The sequence below is a fragment of the Aptenodytes patagonicus genome, chromosome 6, assembly GCF_965638725.1.
Source record: "Aptenodytes patagonicus chromosome 6, bAptPat1.pri.cur, whole genome shotgun sequence".
Lineage (NCBI taxonomy): Eukaryota > Metazoa > Chordata > Aves > Sphenisciformes > Spheniscidae > Aptenodytes > Aptenodytes patagonicus.
The window spans coordinates 8,425,606-8,438,223 of record NC_134954.1 but is presented as its reverse complement, the minus strand read 5'-3'; the positions used below and the strand labels follow the sequence as shown (position 1 = coordinate 8,438,223).

The window sequence follows — 12,618 nt, the reverse complement described above, 5'->3', positions numbered from 1 at the left end:
TTATAGGCGGGTGCAGGAGGGACGGTGTCCGGGAGCCCGGCCGGCCCCCTCCGCCCCCCTGCGGGCAGGGCCGGGGGAGCTGCCAAAGGAGCTGGGTGCCGCCGCCAACTTCGCGCAGAGCCCGCGGAGGGGCTGAGACCCCGGCCCCGGCCCCCAGGGGCCGCCCCGCGCCCGGCGCCGGCTGGGGAAGGGGAGATGCTCCCAAATCCCCGCCGAGGGTGATGCCCTCGAGGGTGACCTCTGACCCGAGCCCGGCTCCATGTGCCAGCCCCGGGCACCGGCACAGCGCCGGACCGGACGGGGACCGGCGTGGGCTCCTCGCCGAGATCCCCCGGCCCCCCGCCCCGCTGCTCCTTTGTCACTCACGGTCCCTCAGCCCGGGAGAGCCCGGCCGGGCGGGGAGCCCGTTTGCCGGACTGGGCTCGGAGGTCGTTCCACCCGGAGCCGAGGAACTTTATTTCTGCACCGAGACCTTCCCGGCGAGCGCTCCCTTCACCCTGCGCGGCCGCGGAAAGCACAGGTTGCATGACAAGCCGGTGGCGGGGAGGCACACGCCGTCCCCGCAGCCGCACGCTCAGCCCGGCTCACGCATCCCGGGGCAACGCCGCCAAACCGACCCGGGGCCGCCGGGCTCCCGCGGGGGGCGGGGGCTGCTCCCAGCCCCGCTCCGCCGGCGCACCTTTGGCCGGGTGTAGACGTGAGCGTTTGGGGAAGGGGGGGCCGGGTCCCGCCTGCGCGGGCTGCAGCCCCTCGCACCCCCAAGCCCCGGGGTGGGACCGGGGGGGGGACACCCACTGGTACCCAGCCCCGGAGCCACGGGGCTCGGCCCGGCCGAGATCCGACCAGCTCGGGCAAGGGGGCATCCTCGCCCTCCTGCTCCGCCAGTGGCACTGCGTAGATGAGAAAGGCGTGCGAGGTCGAGCCAGCGTTTTAGCCAATATTTACTCTGAAATCCACAACTGTTTTGCCTTCGTTTTTTGTCATCTGGTAACCATTTGAAATATTAAATGCAGCGTGGTGTTTTTGGGGTTTGGTTTTTCTTTTTTTTGTCCAGTTTCAACAAGTTTTGGCGAACGCTTGGGAACTGAGCACTCCTCCAGCCTCCCATCCTAACCAATAAAGCACAACTCCTGCAAACCTCTCGCTAGCGGGGCAGTGTTTGCTGCTCTGACTTGATAAAAGTGTGAGGATGAATGGAAGTTGACTAGAAAATATAATTCTTGAGGGTTTCCTCTAGTTCTTTTTATTTCGGCAGTAATTTTCATCACAGCGGTGAAAATATTGAGGACATCAAATTTTTTCTGATAGAGTATGGCTGTGATACGCTGATGAAGTTTCATAATTAATATCATCAATTACGTGTGTTAGTATAGATTTTTGTTTACCAGCCCTGGAGTCCCTATAATAATAGTAGCAAAAGCAATAATAATAATAATCTCCTTTGAGGTAACTGATTCCAGATTCTGGAGTGCTTTTCTGTATTGGGGAGGGGGGGGGGGGGGAAAGCTAAAAAAAAACCCAACCTGAGAATGTCACGGATATCTGCAAAAATTCAGACTCGGACACTGCATCAAAGCCCAGACCTGCTCTCAGGGTTATTGCTGCCGCTCAAAGAAAGATGTGCAAAGTTCTGCCTGCAGTGGTGGCAGTGCTCTGCCTTGCAGAGTGCAAAGAGCAAGCTGGAAATTATAGGCAGGGGGAAGTGCCAGGGTGGTACTATACTAATCCTTGCTGAGACAACAACTTGCGTTGGAGGCTCGCAGAGAGTCCGAAATTTAATTTCGGGAGGGAAGGATCTGTAAACAATATAGTCGAGTTGGTAAAAACCTGCCTTACAATAGCCTGCCAGAAGGTGAATGTCAGATCAAAGGAGAACTGAAAAGATGTCCTTTCATATTTTTTTTCCCCTAAATCAGCCATGGAAACTTCATGACTCCATAAAACATGTGCTGCTTTGCTGAGGAGACAGCCTCCAGTTTCCCCTCGGAGAAAGCTTGTCTTCCCCCCACCCTCGCTGCTTCACTCCTGTGTTTTGTTTCGTTTTTTCTTTTCTTTTCGAATCCATGATGCCCGAGTCATATACCGCCTTACTCATTTCATATCACACACAAATGGTTTTGCTCTTAACTTTCCACCCCTCTTCCCAAACAGGAACAAAGTCAGGAAATGAGGCACAAGACTCCCCTTGTAATGAGGAAAAGAAAGCGACTTTACAGAAACACCCTGGAAAAGTCAAGTAAGTTAAAATATGTCTTTTTTTCAGTTCAAAGGAGACGATATTTTTTTCAGCTTAGTGTTTAACGTACTTGCATAAACACAAATCAGCGACACAACTCCCCACCAGCAGCTGCCTAATCCTGCTCAATGCCTATTCATTTGGAGGTTCTAGAATTAATATTTGACGACTCTCTCATTGAAACAACAACCCCTGACCCCATGTGATTGCACTGTCACATTATTCTATGACATATTCATCTTGAATTCATTTACGGACGATTTGATTGGAATGAGGTTTGACATGTATTGGATCCTATTAAAGAAGAAGACTTTGATCTTGTTGATGGGGTTTACATGATATGTATCATCTTTACCAGGGATACCAGGCTTCCACAATGTGGTTTCTAAGTAGTTAGTGACTGACAGATTATCTGACAGGAATACCTTAATCTTGAGGTACTGAATGAAATATTCTATTTAAAATAAGCATATGATTTGCTTGTCCTAGGGTAGCTCTAGGTCACAAAAAGTGAGAGGCAAACCTAGGCACAAGCCCTTGCCCGTCTGGTAGCTGAGCTCCCATTATTCGGGAACCCTGAAATACAGAACTCCCCCTAAGTGGGAATGGGGTGAGGAATAGAAACAAAGGCAGAGTGTGCTCCCGAGCCACTCGGTGGCCTCTCCTCTTCTCTCCGAGGAGATGCTGGGATCACTGAAAGGCTTTCTTGACCCACCTCTTCCTAAACAGCAGTGCCTTCTGCCGGGGCAGGCAGGGACTCGGGCTCAGGTCCTGCGCCTGCCCCTGTGTCACTCGCTGCCTCCCTCATCCCTCCCTGCCCAATGCGAGTTTGGGGGATAAGGAATCGCACAGGGTGACTTCTCGGTCCTCTCTGTTTCTATTCCTCGCTTTTTTCCCTTTATTACAGCAAATATTAGGATTTCCGGATGAAACCGTTTCCCTCCTCTCGTCCGGGAGTTGAAGCCTAAAGGTAACCCCTGGAACCTGCTGTCTGGAGAGTTCAGGGCACCCCGTCCCGTCCCAGCCCCCGGGCACCGGCTGGAAAGTTTCTAGCTGGCTCGTCAGGAAGGGAAGTTTCCGCAGAGGCAGGAGTGGGAGAGCACGGGGGTGGGTGAAGGTCAGCTTTTGCTCTCCCCGATGCTTCCCGGGGCAGGAGCTGTTCCTTGCGCTGATCACGACTCTAAGGGTGAGCAGGATTTGGCCCCAAGTCAAAGAGCACAACGAGAGCAGCCCCTGATTTTCTGGGGCGTTGCACCTCACCTTCACAGCAAGCCCTTTCTCCGGCAAAGGTGGAAATACGGATAAGCGCCTTGCTGCATAGGTAGATTCCTACCCAAAACAAGGCGAAGGGTGGTGGATCTGTAAGGCCGTTCAGCAGCCGGGGCTGTCCCCATCCCCGGGGGTTACCGCAAAGGGGTGTGCGGCGCGGATTCCGTCCCGTAGGCCCCGGCAGCCTCCCGGCGCGGGGCGGGGGTGCAGGCAGGGGCCGGAGGGTTGGGGCTGCCCGGCTCGGCCCCGCACCCCCCGAGGTGTGGGCAGGCGGAGCTCTGGATCCCCCCTCACGGCGGGGAGGGAAGCAGGGGGGCAGCTCTGTCCCCCTTCCCCGGGCACAGGCCCGACGTGCGGGGCTCCTGCCTTCTCCCGGCGCTGCCGCGGCCAACTCGCCTCTTCCCCGAGAGAGCCGGGTCGGCGGCAGGGTCGGATGGGGGGAGCGGGGACGAAAAGTGCTTGTGACTCGTCTTTACAACATGTCACGCCGGTAGAGCAGCCCTCCAGCACGGGCAGGCTTTGGGGCCGCAGAAACAGAGCAGCCACTAGAAAATTTGCATTCAAGCTCAGGCTGCCCGTCTGTTCGTGTTGATCTGGCACCCAAGGGAGCACCGTGGTCCCTCTGAACTTCACTTCCCTTAAGATAAGATCTATCCTATAGAGCTTATAAAAACATTGTCCTATGGACCTGCCCTGACGTCTGAGTCTCGGCTTCAGCTCAGGATGTTTCTGTTTCGCTGCTTGAGCAATCTTCCTTTCTCCTCGGAAAGGCTCCGGTTCATCCAGCTCATGAGTCCCCAGGGTAGTCTAGAAGGGGATGCCCTTGCCCTAGCCAGCTGGGTTGGAAAGGAAATAATAATAATAATAATAATAATAATAATAATAATAATAATAATAATAATAATAATTAAAAAAGGAAATTGGTCCTGCTCAAGCTGATGTTGACACATTTGAGGGTTTGCCGAGAGCCCGGCTTACCTGGTCAAACACGGCTCAGGTCGCTGCCAAGAAGCAGCAGACCTCGGTCACCCCTCGAGCAGCAGCCGTGCGAGCTCAAGCTGCCAAAGGGCTGCACAAACAGGCATTCAAGTTTTCAAAACATTCTGGGAGATGCGCGGAGCTCGGCCGGGTCTGGCCCCGCTCCCCTCCTCTTCCCCGTTTCTCCGCCTCCCCGCAGTCATGTGGCGGCCCCCGCCCGCCCCCCGCCCCGCTCCCCCCCCCCCACGCACGCAACCGGGGCTCACACCAACCTCACCTAACAGTGAGGGACACCGAGGGCCAGGTTCTCCTGCACTGCCTGGGAAAAGGGAGTGAGAGAGAGCCCTGAGTGAGGGGCGAGCTGAGAGCCATGAGTGTCTGACGGGAAACCATCACAACATTTTAAATGAGCTTAGGGCAAACCGGTTATGACATTTTTTTAATTGATAAAGTGTTCCAGATGTTTTCTCCCCTGACTGAGAAGTGTCAGAATTGATGGATAACAAGTATGTAGAGATGCAGTGTTTTAAGGAGGTATGAGGAAAGCAGCTTTATTTGGAATTCACACTCTCAGTACATTTGTAAGTAACAGATTCATACTTCCTAACGTTTGTCTCTTCTGTGCACTCCTGTTGAGATGGTCATGAATAGGACTGTCAAATCCATTTCGTAGAGCAAGTAGACTTGAAAGTTGAGATATTGTGAGGATGGTGTGTGGTTTAAAATGCCTGCGTAAACATGTTATGTAAGGACGGAGAGCTAATTGCATCATTTGTCACTTTTCATCATCTCCACTCAGAAAGATGTACACAAGGATGTATCTATAGCTGGCTACCTAAATATTAGCCTTGTGTTACAGGGGAAATACGGTGAAAGCCAAGCAGAGGCAAAATGTGTAACTGCAGCCAGCCCAGAGCAGGCGAAGCTGTGATACAAATGTCCCCTACGGGGTTATGTATGTCCTACACTTTAATCTTACGGTTTCCGATCACCGGCTGGTAGTTTCTGTTATGAGAGTAGCTGGGCTGACGTTGCCAAACAGTTTCTGGTTTTACTACTTAACATAAAACCGATCGATCGCCGATACTGTTAAATATTTTTATGGAGATGCAAAATCCCGCGCTGGGAGCTTTACCTGGCGTGCATGCGGTAAAGTATCCACTGGCAAGTTAACAGCAAGTCAATGTATTAAAATGCTGAGAGTTTGACACGATGGATGGAGAATTAATTGTTGCTTTATTTCGTAAGACGGCGCGTTTATTGGTGGAGGCATTTCTATGTGAGGATCCGAGTTCTGTGCTAATAACGTGGGCAGGTATTTACAGCTGTGTTTTTCTTTCTCGAAGCAGGAGCGCATTTCTTCCCTCTTTCCCCATGTTTCATTTACTTTTTTTTAAGTTCACAACCCCCTTCCTAAAAACTTCAGCCGATGCTTCCTTCTGTGCCGAAGCCCTAAGCTTTCCTAAACCTGTAAGGCCTCAGTGCACACAGCTGAAACCCTAACCTACCCTAGCGACACAAACCCTGCGGGCCGTGTTTGCCTTCAGGTGAGAAGCATCAGAACTGAGTCGGTTATGAAGGTTTTGCAGTGCTTTTCCTTCAAGCCAAGGATGGGGATTTTACGTGGGACTACCCTGTAAGCGTGCGTGAGAGAGAGGGGAAAGGGAGAGAGACTCCCTCTTCTGGGTTAAACACTCAGATTCAGCCTAAACATCACGATTTCTCGCATTGCTCCGGCAGCCAATAACCAGATAACTGCTAAAACTTGTCAAAGGAGGGGAAGGGGACGGGCCGCCTTCCAGCAATCCTTTGTCAGGGCTCAGGCAACGGTACAATAGCCCGAGCACCAGGCCGAACGCGTCAGCCTGGCGAGCGAGTCGGCGGTGCGGCTCCCGCTCCTGTTTTTGCCGGGGAGGGACCCGCTCCCCGCGCTGCCAACAAGTGTCGGGGACCCGCAGGCTGGCCCGGGCCCGCTCCCGCGGGGGGAGCGGGGCCGCCTCGCCTCCCGCTGCTCCGGCCGGGCGGCGGGGACCGGCGGGGCTGACGGGGCTCTCCCGCGGGGGGTGGGGGGAATCCCGCGGGCTGCCCCCGCCCCGGGGCAGGGCAGCGGGAACGGACGATGGCCGGGGCGGGCGGGCGGGGCGCTCCCCCCGCCGAGGTCCCCCCGCCCGCCTTGGCTTTGTTCCCCCGCGGCCGCAGCCCGGCGGCGGAAGCTCGGCAACGGCCCGACGGCGGGGCGCAGGGCGGCCCGGGAGAAGACCCCGCTCAGGGCCTCCCGCCCCCGGGCCGGGCTGCGGCCGCCGGCTCCGCCGTGCCCCCGGGCCGAGCCGGGCCGAGGGGCTCCGCGGGGCGCGGGGAGGGGGGGGACGACCGGGGGAAGGGGACGCCCGGCGGCGGCGCATGCGCGCACCCCCCGCCGCACCGAGCGATAACCCTTTCAGTCGGCGGCGGGACCTGTCATCGGTGACGTCACCCCGGCGGCAGCCAATGGGAAGGCGCGGCGATTGTTTGGCCGGCGGGGCCGGCGCCGCGGCCCGGAGGCGGCGCGCGGCCGCCCGCGCCCCGTCCCGTCCCGTCCCGCGGCCGCGCCGCGTGGGGCTGCCCGCCGGCCCCGCGGGAGCACGGGCCGCGCGGGGGGACCTCCCCGGCCCGCCGCCGCCGCCAACAGCGAGCCCCCGCCGTCCCCGCCGAGCCCACCCGCTGGCAGCGCCGCCCGTGCTCCCCGCCGCCGGGGCAGCGGGGCCGGGAAACTTTTTTTGGGGGGAAAAGGAAAAAAAAAAAGTTTGGGTCCCCCCCCCCCCCCCCCGTGTCTCTCTCCTCCCGCTGTCAGGTGACTTTTTAGCGTTAGAAGCTAATGAGCGTGGATGCTCTGGGGATCCCAGTGATGGACCCTGCTGCTCTCTCCAGGCGGAACGCGGCGCTGAGATTAGTAGACTTGGCGGGGGCTCCTCGCCACCACCACCACCACCCCCCTCAGAGCATGACAGGCTTCCCGGGCTTCGCCGGGCACCCCCACGCCACGGCGCCCACGCAGCCGGGGGAGCACGCCGCCGAGTCCCGCCTCGGGCCGCACCCGCTCCGGCCAGAACACATGGGGCACCGCCACCATCCTCCTCCTCATCCTCCTCCTCAGCATCACCCCGCGGCCCTTAAGCTCAGCCCTGCCCCTCATCCCCACCACCAGCTCCACCACCACCACCACCACCATCATCATCTTCATCATCATCATATGGCAGGCCAAGCCGAGGTGGTCTCTAGTCAAACGGGAGCGTTTGGCCCGGCGCAGTCACCGGCAGCCCCTTACCCCGTCTCTCACCCAGCCCAGGCTCTGGCAGCAGGTAGGGACTTCTTCATACGCAGAGACCTGCCGGCCCCACTCATGCCAGGGCTGACCGAGCAGCACCCCGCTGCAAGTTCTCACCACGGACTGTTTGTCTCAACAACAGGTAGCTACCCCGGACACCATGGTCACCACCACCACCACCACTCAGAAGCCGGGAATCCCTCTCTGTTCACTGGACTCCATGAGCAGCCTCCCCATGCAGCTCCAGGTGGCCATCTAAACGGACAGCTAAGACTGGGGTTACCTGGAGAAATGTACGCCAGGTCTGAACATTTCACTCAAGTACCAGCCTCCAGGACAGATCCTTTTGCTGCTTCTTCGCTTCATAGCTACGGTGGCATGAATCTGAACGTGAATCTGGCTCCACACCACGGCCCGGGTGCCTTCTTCCGTTACATGAGGCAGCCCATCAAACAGGAACTCATCTGTAAGTGGATTGAGTTGGACCAGACTCCCAAAAAATTATGCTCGAAAACTTTCAGCACGATGCACGAGCTGGTGACTCACGTCACGGTGGAGCACGTTGGAGGACCCGAGCAGTCCAACCACATATGTTTCTGGGAAGAGTGTCCAAGAGAAGGGAAACCTTTCAAGGCCAAATACAAACTTGTAAATCACATCAGAGTCCACACAGGTGAAAAACCTTTCCCCTGCCCTTTCCCAGGCTGTGGCAAAGTGTTTGCCAGATCAGAGAATCTCAAAATACACAAAAGAACTCATACAGGTCAGTATGTAAAGCTCTCTTTACTCTCTCTGTGTTATTCAGCATACCGTTTTGCTTTATTTTGTTTTTAATGTATCCTTTGCGTTGTTATTGAATGCACGCCAAGTACTTCTGGAAAATAAATTCTCAGATTTGTTTGCGTCTTTACCGTTTGGAGGGAGGGGGGAGAAAAGGGGGGAAAGAAGGGAGAGAGAGAACAAATCTCAGAATTCTCGTCCATATTTTTTTCTGGTTGTGCGGAGAGACTGCTGTAATGTTTGTGCGGGCAGAGCCGTGTGAATATCGAGTGATATAGCTACTATTTCTGCTTATTCACACGGGCGAGGATTTTTTTTTTTTTTCTTGGCAGTTTAAAGTAGCTGGGGAAAAAAATGAAATCATTGTGCAAGCTCACAAATTAAAAGTGAACAATAGAAGTTACAACTTGTCTAGTCAGTTTTGACTGATGTCGCTGAGATGCTGCTGCCCGAACATTGTGAGAATAAGACAGCTGCGACCTTTTCGTTCAACAGTTTTGTTTTGGGCAGAGGGAGTTTCAAATGTTTGATCTGAATAACACTGACATTTTTAATGAGCATTGCCTTCCAACGACTCTCTGCATTCGCAAATATGGGGAGCTGCAAGTTCTGATTCTCGGGGGGGGGGGGGGGGGGGGGAAGGAGAAGAAAACCCGGTATTGTTCCGGCCTGTACATTTTGAAATGTCATTTGCAGATCTGTTAAGCGAAATTGGGACATGTGTCAGAAACATCTGTTAGTTCTAGTTAACAGAAAATAAAGTAACTCGATGGACGATCTTGCAAAACTGTATTTGAACTCTTCCGGCCAGGAAAGCATTTATAATTAATGAAATTGCACGTAGAAAGTTTTACACTTCCAGGAGCAGCTTGTGAAGTTGTATTAATTAGTTTAGCAGCCGGTGTTTGCGGGCTGTAGCGCTGGCTTTTTTTTTTTTTTAACTTTTTCTTTTTTTTTTTTTTTTCCCCGCTGAAGAAGATAAGAAATAAGCCCTTTTTGGCAAATTTAATCTGTTCCAGTGTAGGGTTTTCCACCTCCCACCCCCTCCTGTACAGCCTTACGCACTGCGAGGGAAACTACATAATCCTATTGTAAGATATGCTTACAGCCAAACGATTTTTTTCGCCTTCCAGTTCATAAAACTCCCCTTCCCCCATGCTCGGTGCAGGGCTTGACCTTCCAGGAGTTGCATTTTTATGATATATCACTCGACGTGATATAATATGTAGAACGTATACTAATTTCGTACCGCTATCGTCTAAACATAGCACAGAGATTTTACAGCGACCGTCACTCGTCACCTAATTATTTTTCCATCGCTCTATGAATAGCTCGTCTGTGTGCGGGGGGGGGCGATAGCAAAGTTGTGTTCCTCTGCTGCCTTCTCGGCCCCCTTTTTCGAGGAGAAAGGGATATCCCCGGGTCACATAACTTGCATCCGAGCCATCTCCTTGTCGGATCAGCGCAGGTACAGCCATTAACCGGGAGAGCTCATCCCTTAATGACAGTGTTTTTCTTAAGTAAACAAACTTTTACTGCTCTTTAACGGCCTCACTGTTTGAAGTCTCTGAAGCAGAAAATGGTTAAATTCTTGGGAAAACTGACCTACATCGGAGAGGCAGGTTCAGGGCAAACCCGAGATCGGGGGTTTGCGTTTATTAAACATCATTCCGCGCGTCTGTACTTTTCGCTTTAACTTTCCCGGTGATTAATTGCTGTATTGTGAAAACTCCTGCAGGGCCTTTATGGTTCCACCGTTTCTATTAAACACCCAGAAGTTGTCAAAAACGCAATGTTTCTGAAACCCTAATAGAACTCGCTACGAATTATTCATGAAGACAGTTCTAGATTCAACAGGAAAATTATTGCCTCCTCAAATATTAATGACTTCTGATTTCTCCGAGGCTGGGGAGCAGGCAGAGGGATTTCTGGCGATGTGCGAATTTTCCAGGTCGGAGGATAAGGCCGTTAAGGCGGCGGCAGCGGGACGAGCAGGACGGGCAGGGATCATTTCGCCGCCTTCCCAGCGGGCCAGGAACAATAGTGCGAGGCGTGGGACGGAGCCCCTCTCCCTCCCGGGCGGCCCCCGCCGCCCCCCGCGCCTCGCCCGCGGCCCCGGGGGCCGCCACCTCCGGCTTCCCTCCCCCCAACACCCCCCCCCCCCCCGCTCCCCCCCCTCCCCCCCCCCCGGAGAAATTGGTAAATACCTTAATCCACTCCCGGAGATGGGGGATTATGCCACAATTTCCAAGCTGAATTTCACTGAACACTTTTGCCCAGCTACAAGTGTGGGGGTAAAATGGCGGTTGAGATCCTGCGCTTCTCCATCGCCCGGGGAACTTTCTGCGTGGCTGCACCTCCGTGCCCGGGCTGCGGCAGCCGGGACCTGTAAAATGTCCTCTCCCTGCCGGGTAGGGATTTCCACGTAAGAAAACCTGCTTTCGCGAAAGGAATACTTGCAAATGGCCGGGACGGCTCCCCTTTATTGAGGCGTTCAGAGAATGCAAACCGGGCAGCTGAGAAAATGCTGCCCTCTTCCCACTTGAAACCTGACTGTACGGAGGGACTTTTCGGTGGCTCTTTCAGGGGGTTAAGCGAAGTTGAACATTTTTCAACTCTCGGGGAAGCGGAATGCGCCGCAGCCCGCTTTTACCTGAATGTAACTCACTTTGCACAAGCAGAGTGCTTATGAGGATGGCTTTCCCTGGGGTCTCCTAACTTACTGCTTGCTTGTACTACACTAATATCCTTGATTTGTTGTCTCAACTTGGATGCTGAAGGTCAAATTGTTTCCTTACGTGAAGCTGTAATTAGATTATATGCGTGCGTGTGTCTGTGCATATGCACCGCTGTATGTCGACCGTATGTGGTTACTGGGCCCGCATCGTTTTCTAAGAGACCTTATTTTTAACCTCTTCCCCCCTTCCCTCTAACGCCAGGTATTTACCCATCCTCTGTGCAAATGTTAGCGGTGCAGGACGTGAGAGCTCCTCATTGATTATTACAGTGCAGAAAGGACATACTTTAAACGCGGAGCCATGAGCTTTTTCCCACCCACCTTGCATAAAGTGCATTCATGTGAAATATTTGGAATGCCTTCCTTTATGTGCCTCTGCTCGCAGCCGAGCACGAGGTGGGCTGCGTCCCTCCGAAATTTAATCGTGACGAACTGAGAGGGGGGAAAAAAAAACCCCAACGAATTAGAAAAAAACAAAACCTGGAAGCTTTTACAAATATTGGAAGTCCTTTCGATCACATACGCCATGATGGTGAACACAGTGGCTTTGTTTGCACTTCACGTTTAAGGTTCGGCCGTATATTTTTGTGGTGTCCCCTGCGCCCTGACACTTTTGGGCTTTTCACGGATGAGGAGGTTATTTTCATGCTCGGTGGGTGCAGGACCTGGGTACTCCTTGGCGAGCAGGGTTTTGCAGTTTGCTATTATCAGTGACAATAATGACTACATCATTTCATCCCGAAGCTGGCTGTGGCGTGTTTCCTTGAAAGCTTCCTACATATTGTGTACCATGCCCGGTCCACATGATCCGAGGTTAAACTTTCACACGACTCCAGCAACACGATTATATTTCTATTATGCTTAACGTCACTTATCATATTACCAGACAAATTAATCCCGATTGCAATTCCTTCCATGACTGAGTAGGTTCAAATGAAAAGGGAATCCTACCGTCACGACAGTGCCGTGCACCGGCCTAGTCATCCTCCTGCTGAATCTCTATCGTTTTGCCCCCCACAATCAATGTCTTTTTGAAAGATTTTTGTGCCTCAACACACGGTATCAGCAAGCCGGGGAGCGGGGAAAGGAGGGGGGATGCGGATCTTCCACGGGATTGTAATCAGCGCAAGAATGGAGTGGATGAGATGCGATCTAGCCAGGTTATGAATAATATTTCCACGTGCACCTGGGGGGAGTGTGAGAAATGTATTTAACGTAAAAACCTTCCCAGGGATAATCACTGACCGCTCTTTCTGCAGGACATCGGGGTCTGCGGGGACAACGCACGTCGCTTGCTCGGAACGAGCACTTGGC

At 53.9% G+C, this 12,618-nt stretch overlaps 1 protein-coding gene across 1 annotated transcript in view; it reads left to right on the top strand.

The window, feature by feature from the left end:
- Positions 1 to 7,337: 7,337 nt before the first annotated feature.
- LOC143162599 (zinc finger protein ZIC 4-like) overlaps positions 7,338 to 12,618 on the top strand; it is a 5,529-nt gene continuing 248 nt past the window's right edge. The window contains exon 1 of the mRNA XM_076343283.1: positions 7,338 to 8,550. Within this exon, the coding sequence (XP_076199398.1) occupies positions 7,338 to 8,550 (1,213 nt within the window). The remainder of the gene's footprint in view (positions 8,551 to 12,618) is intronic.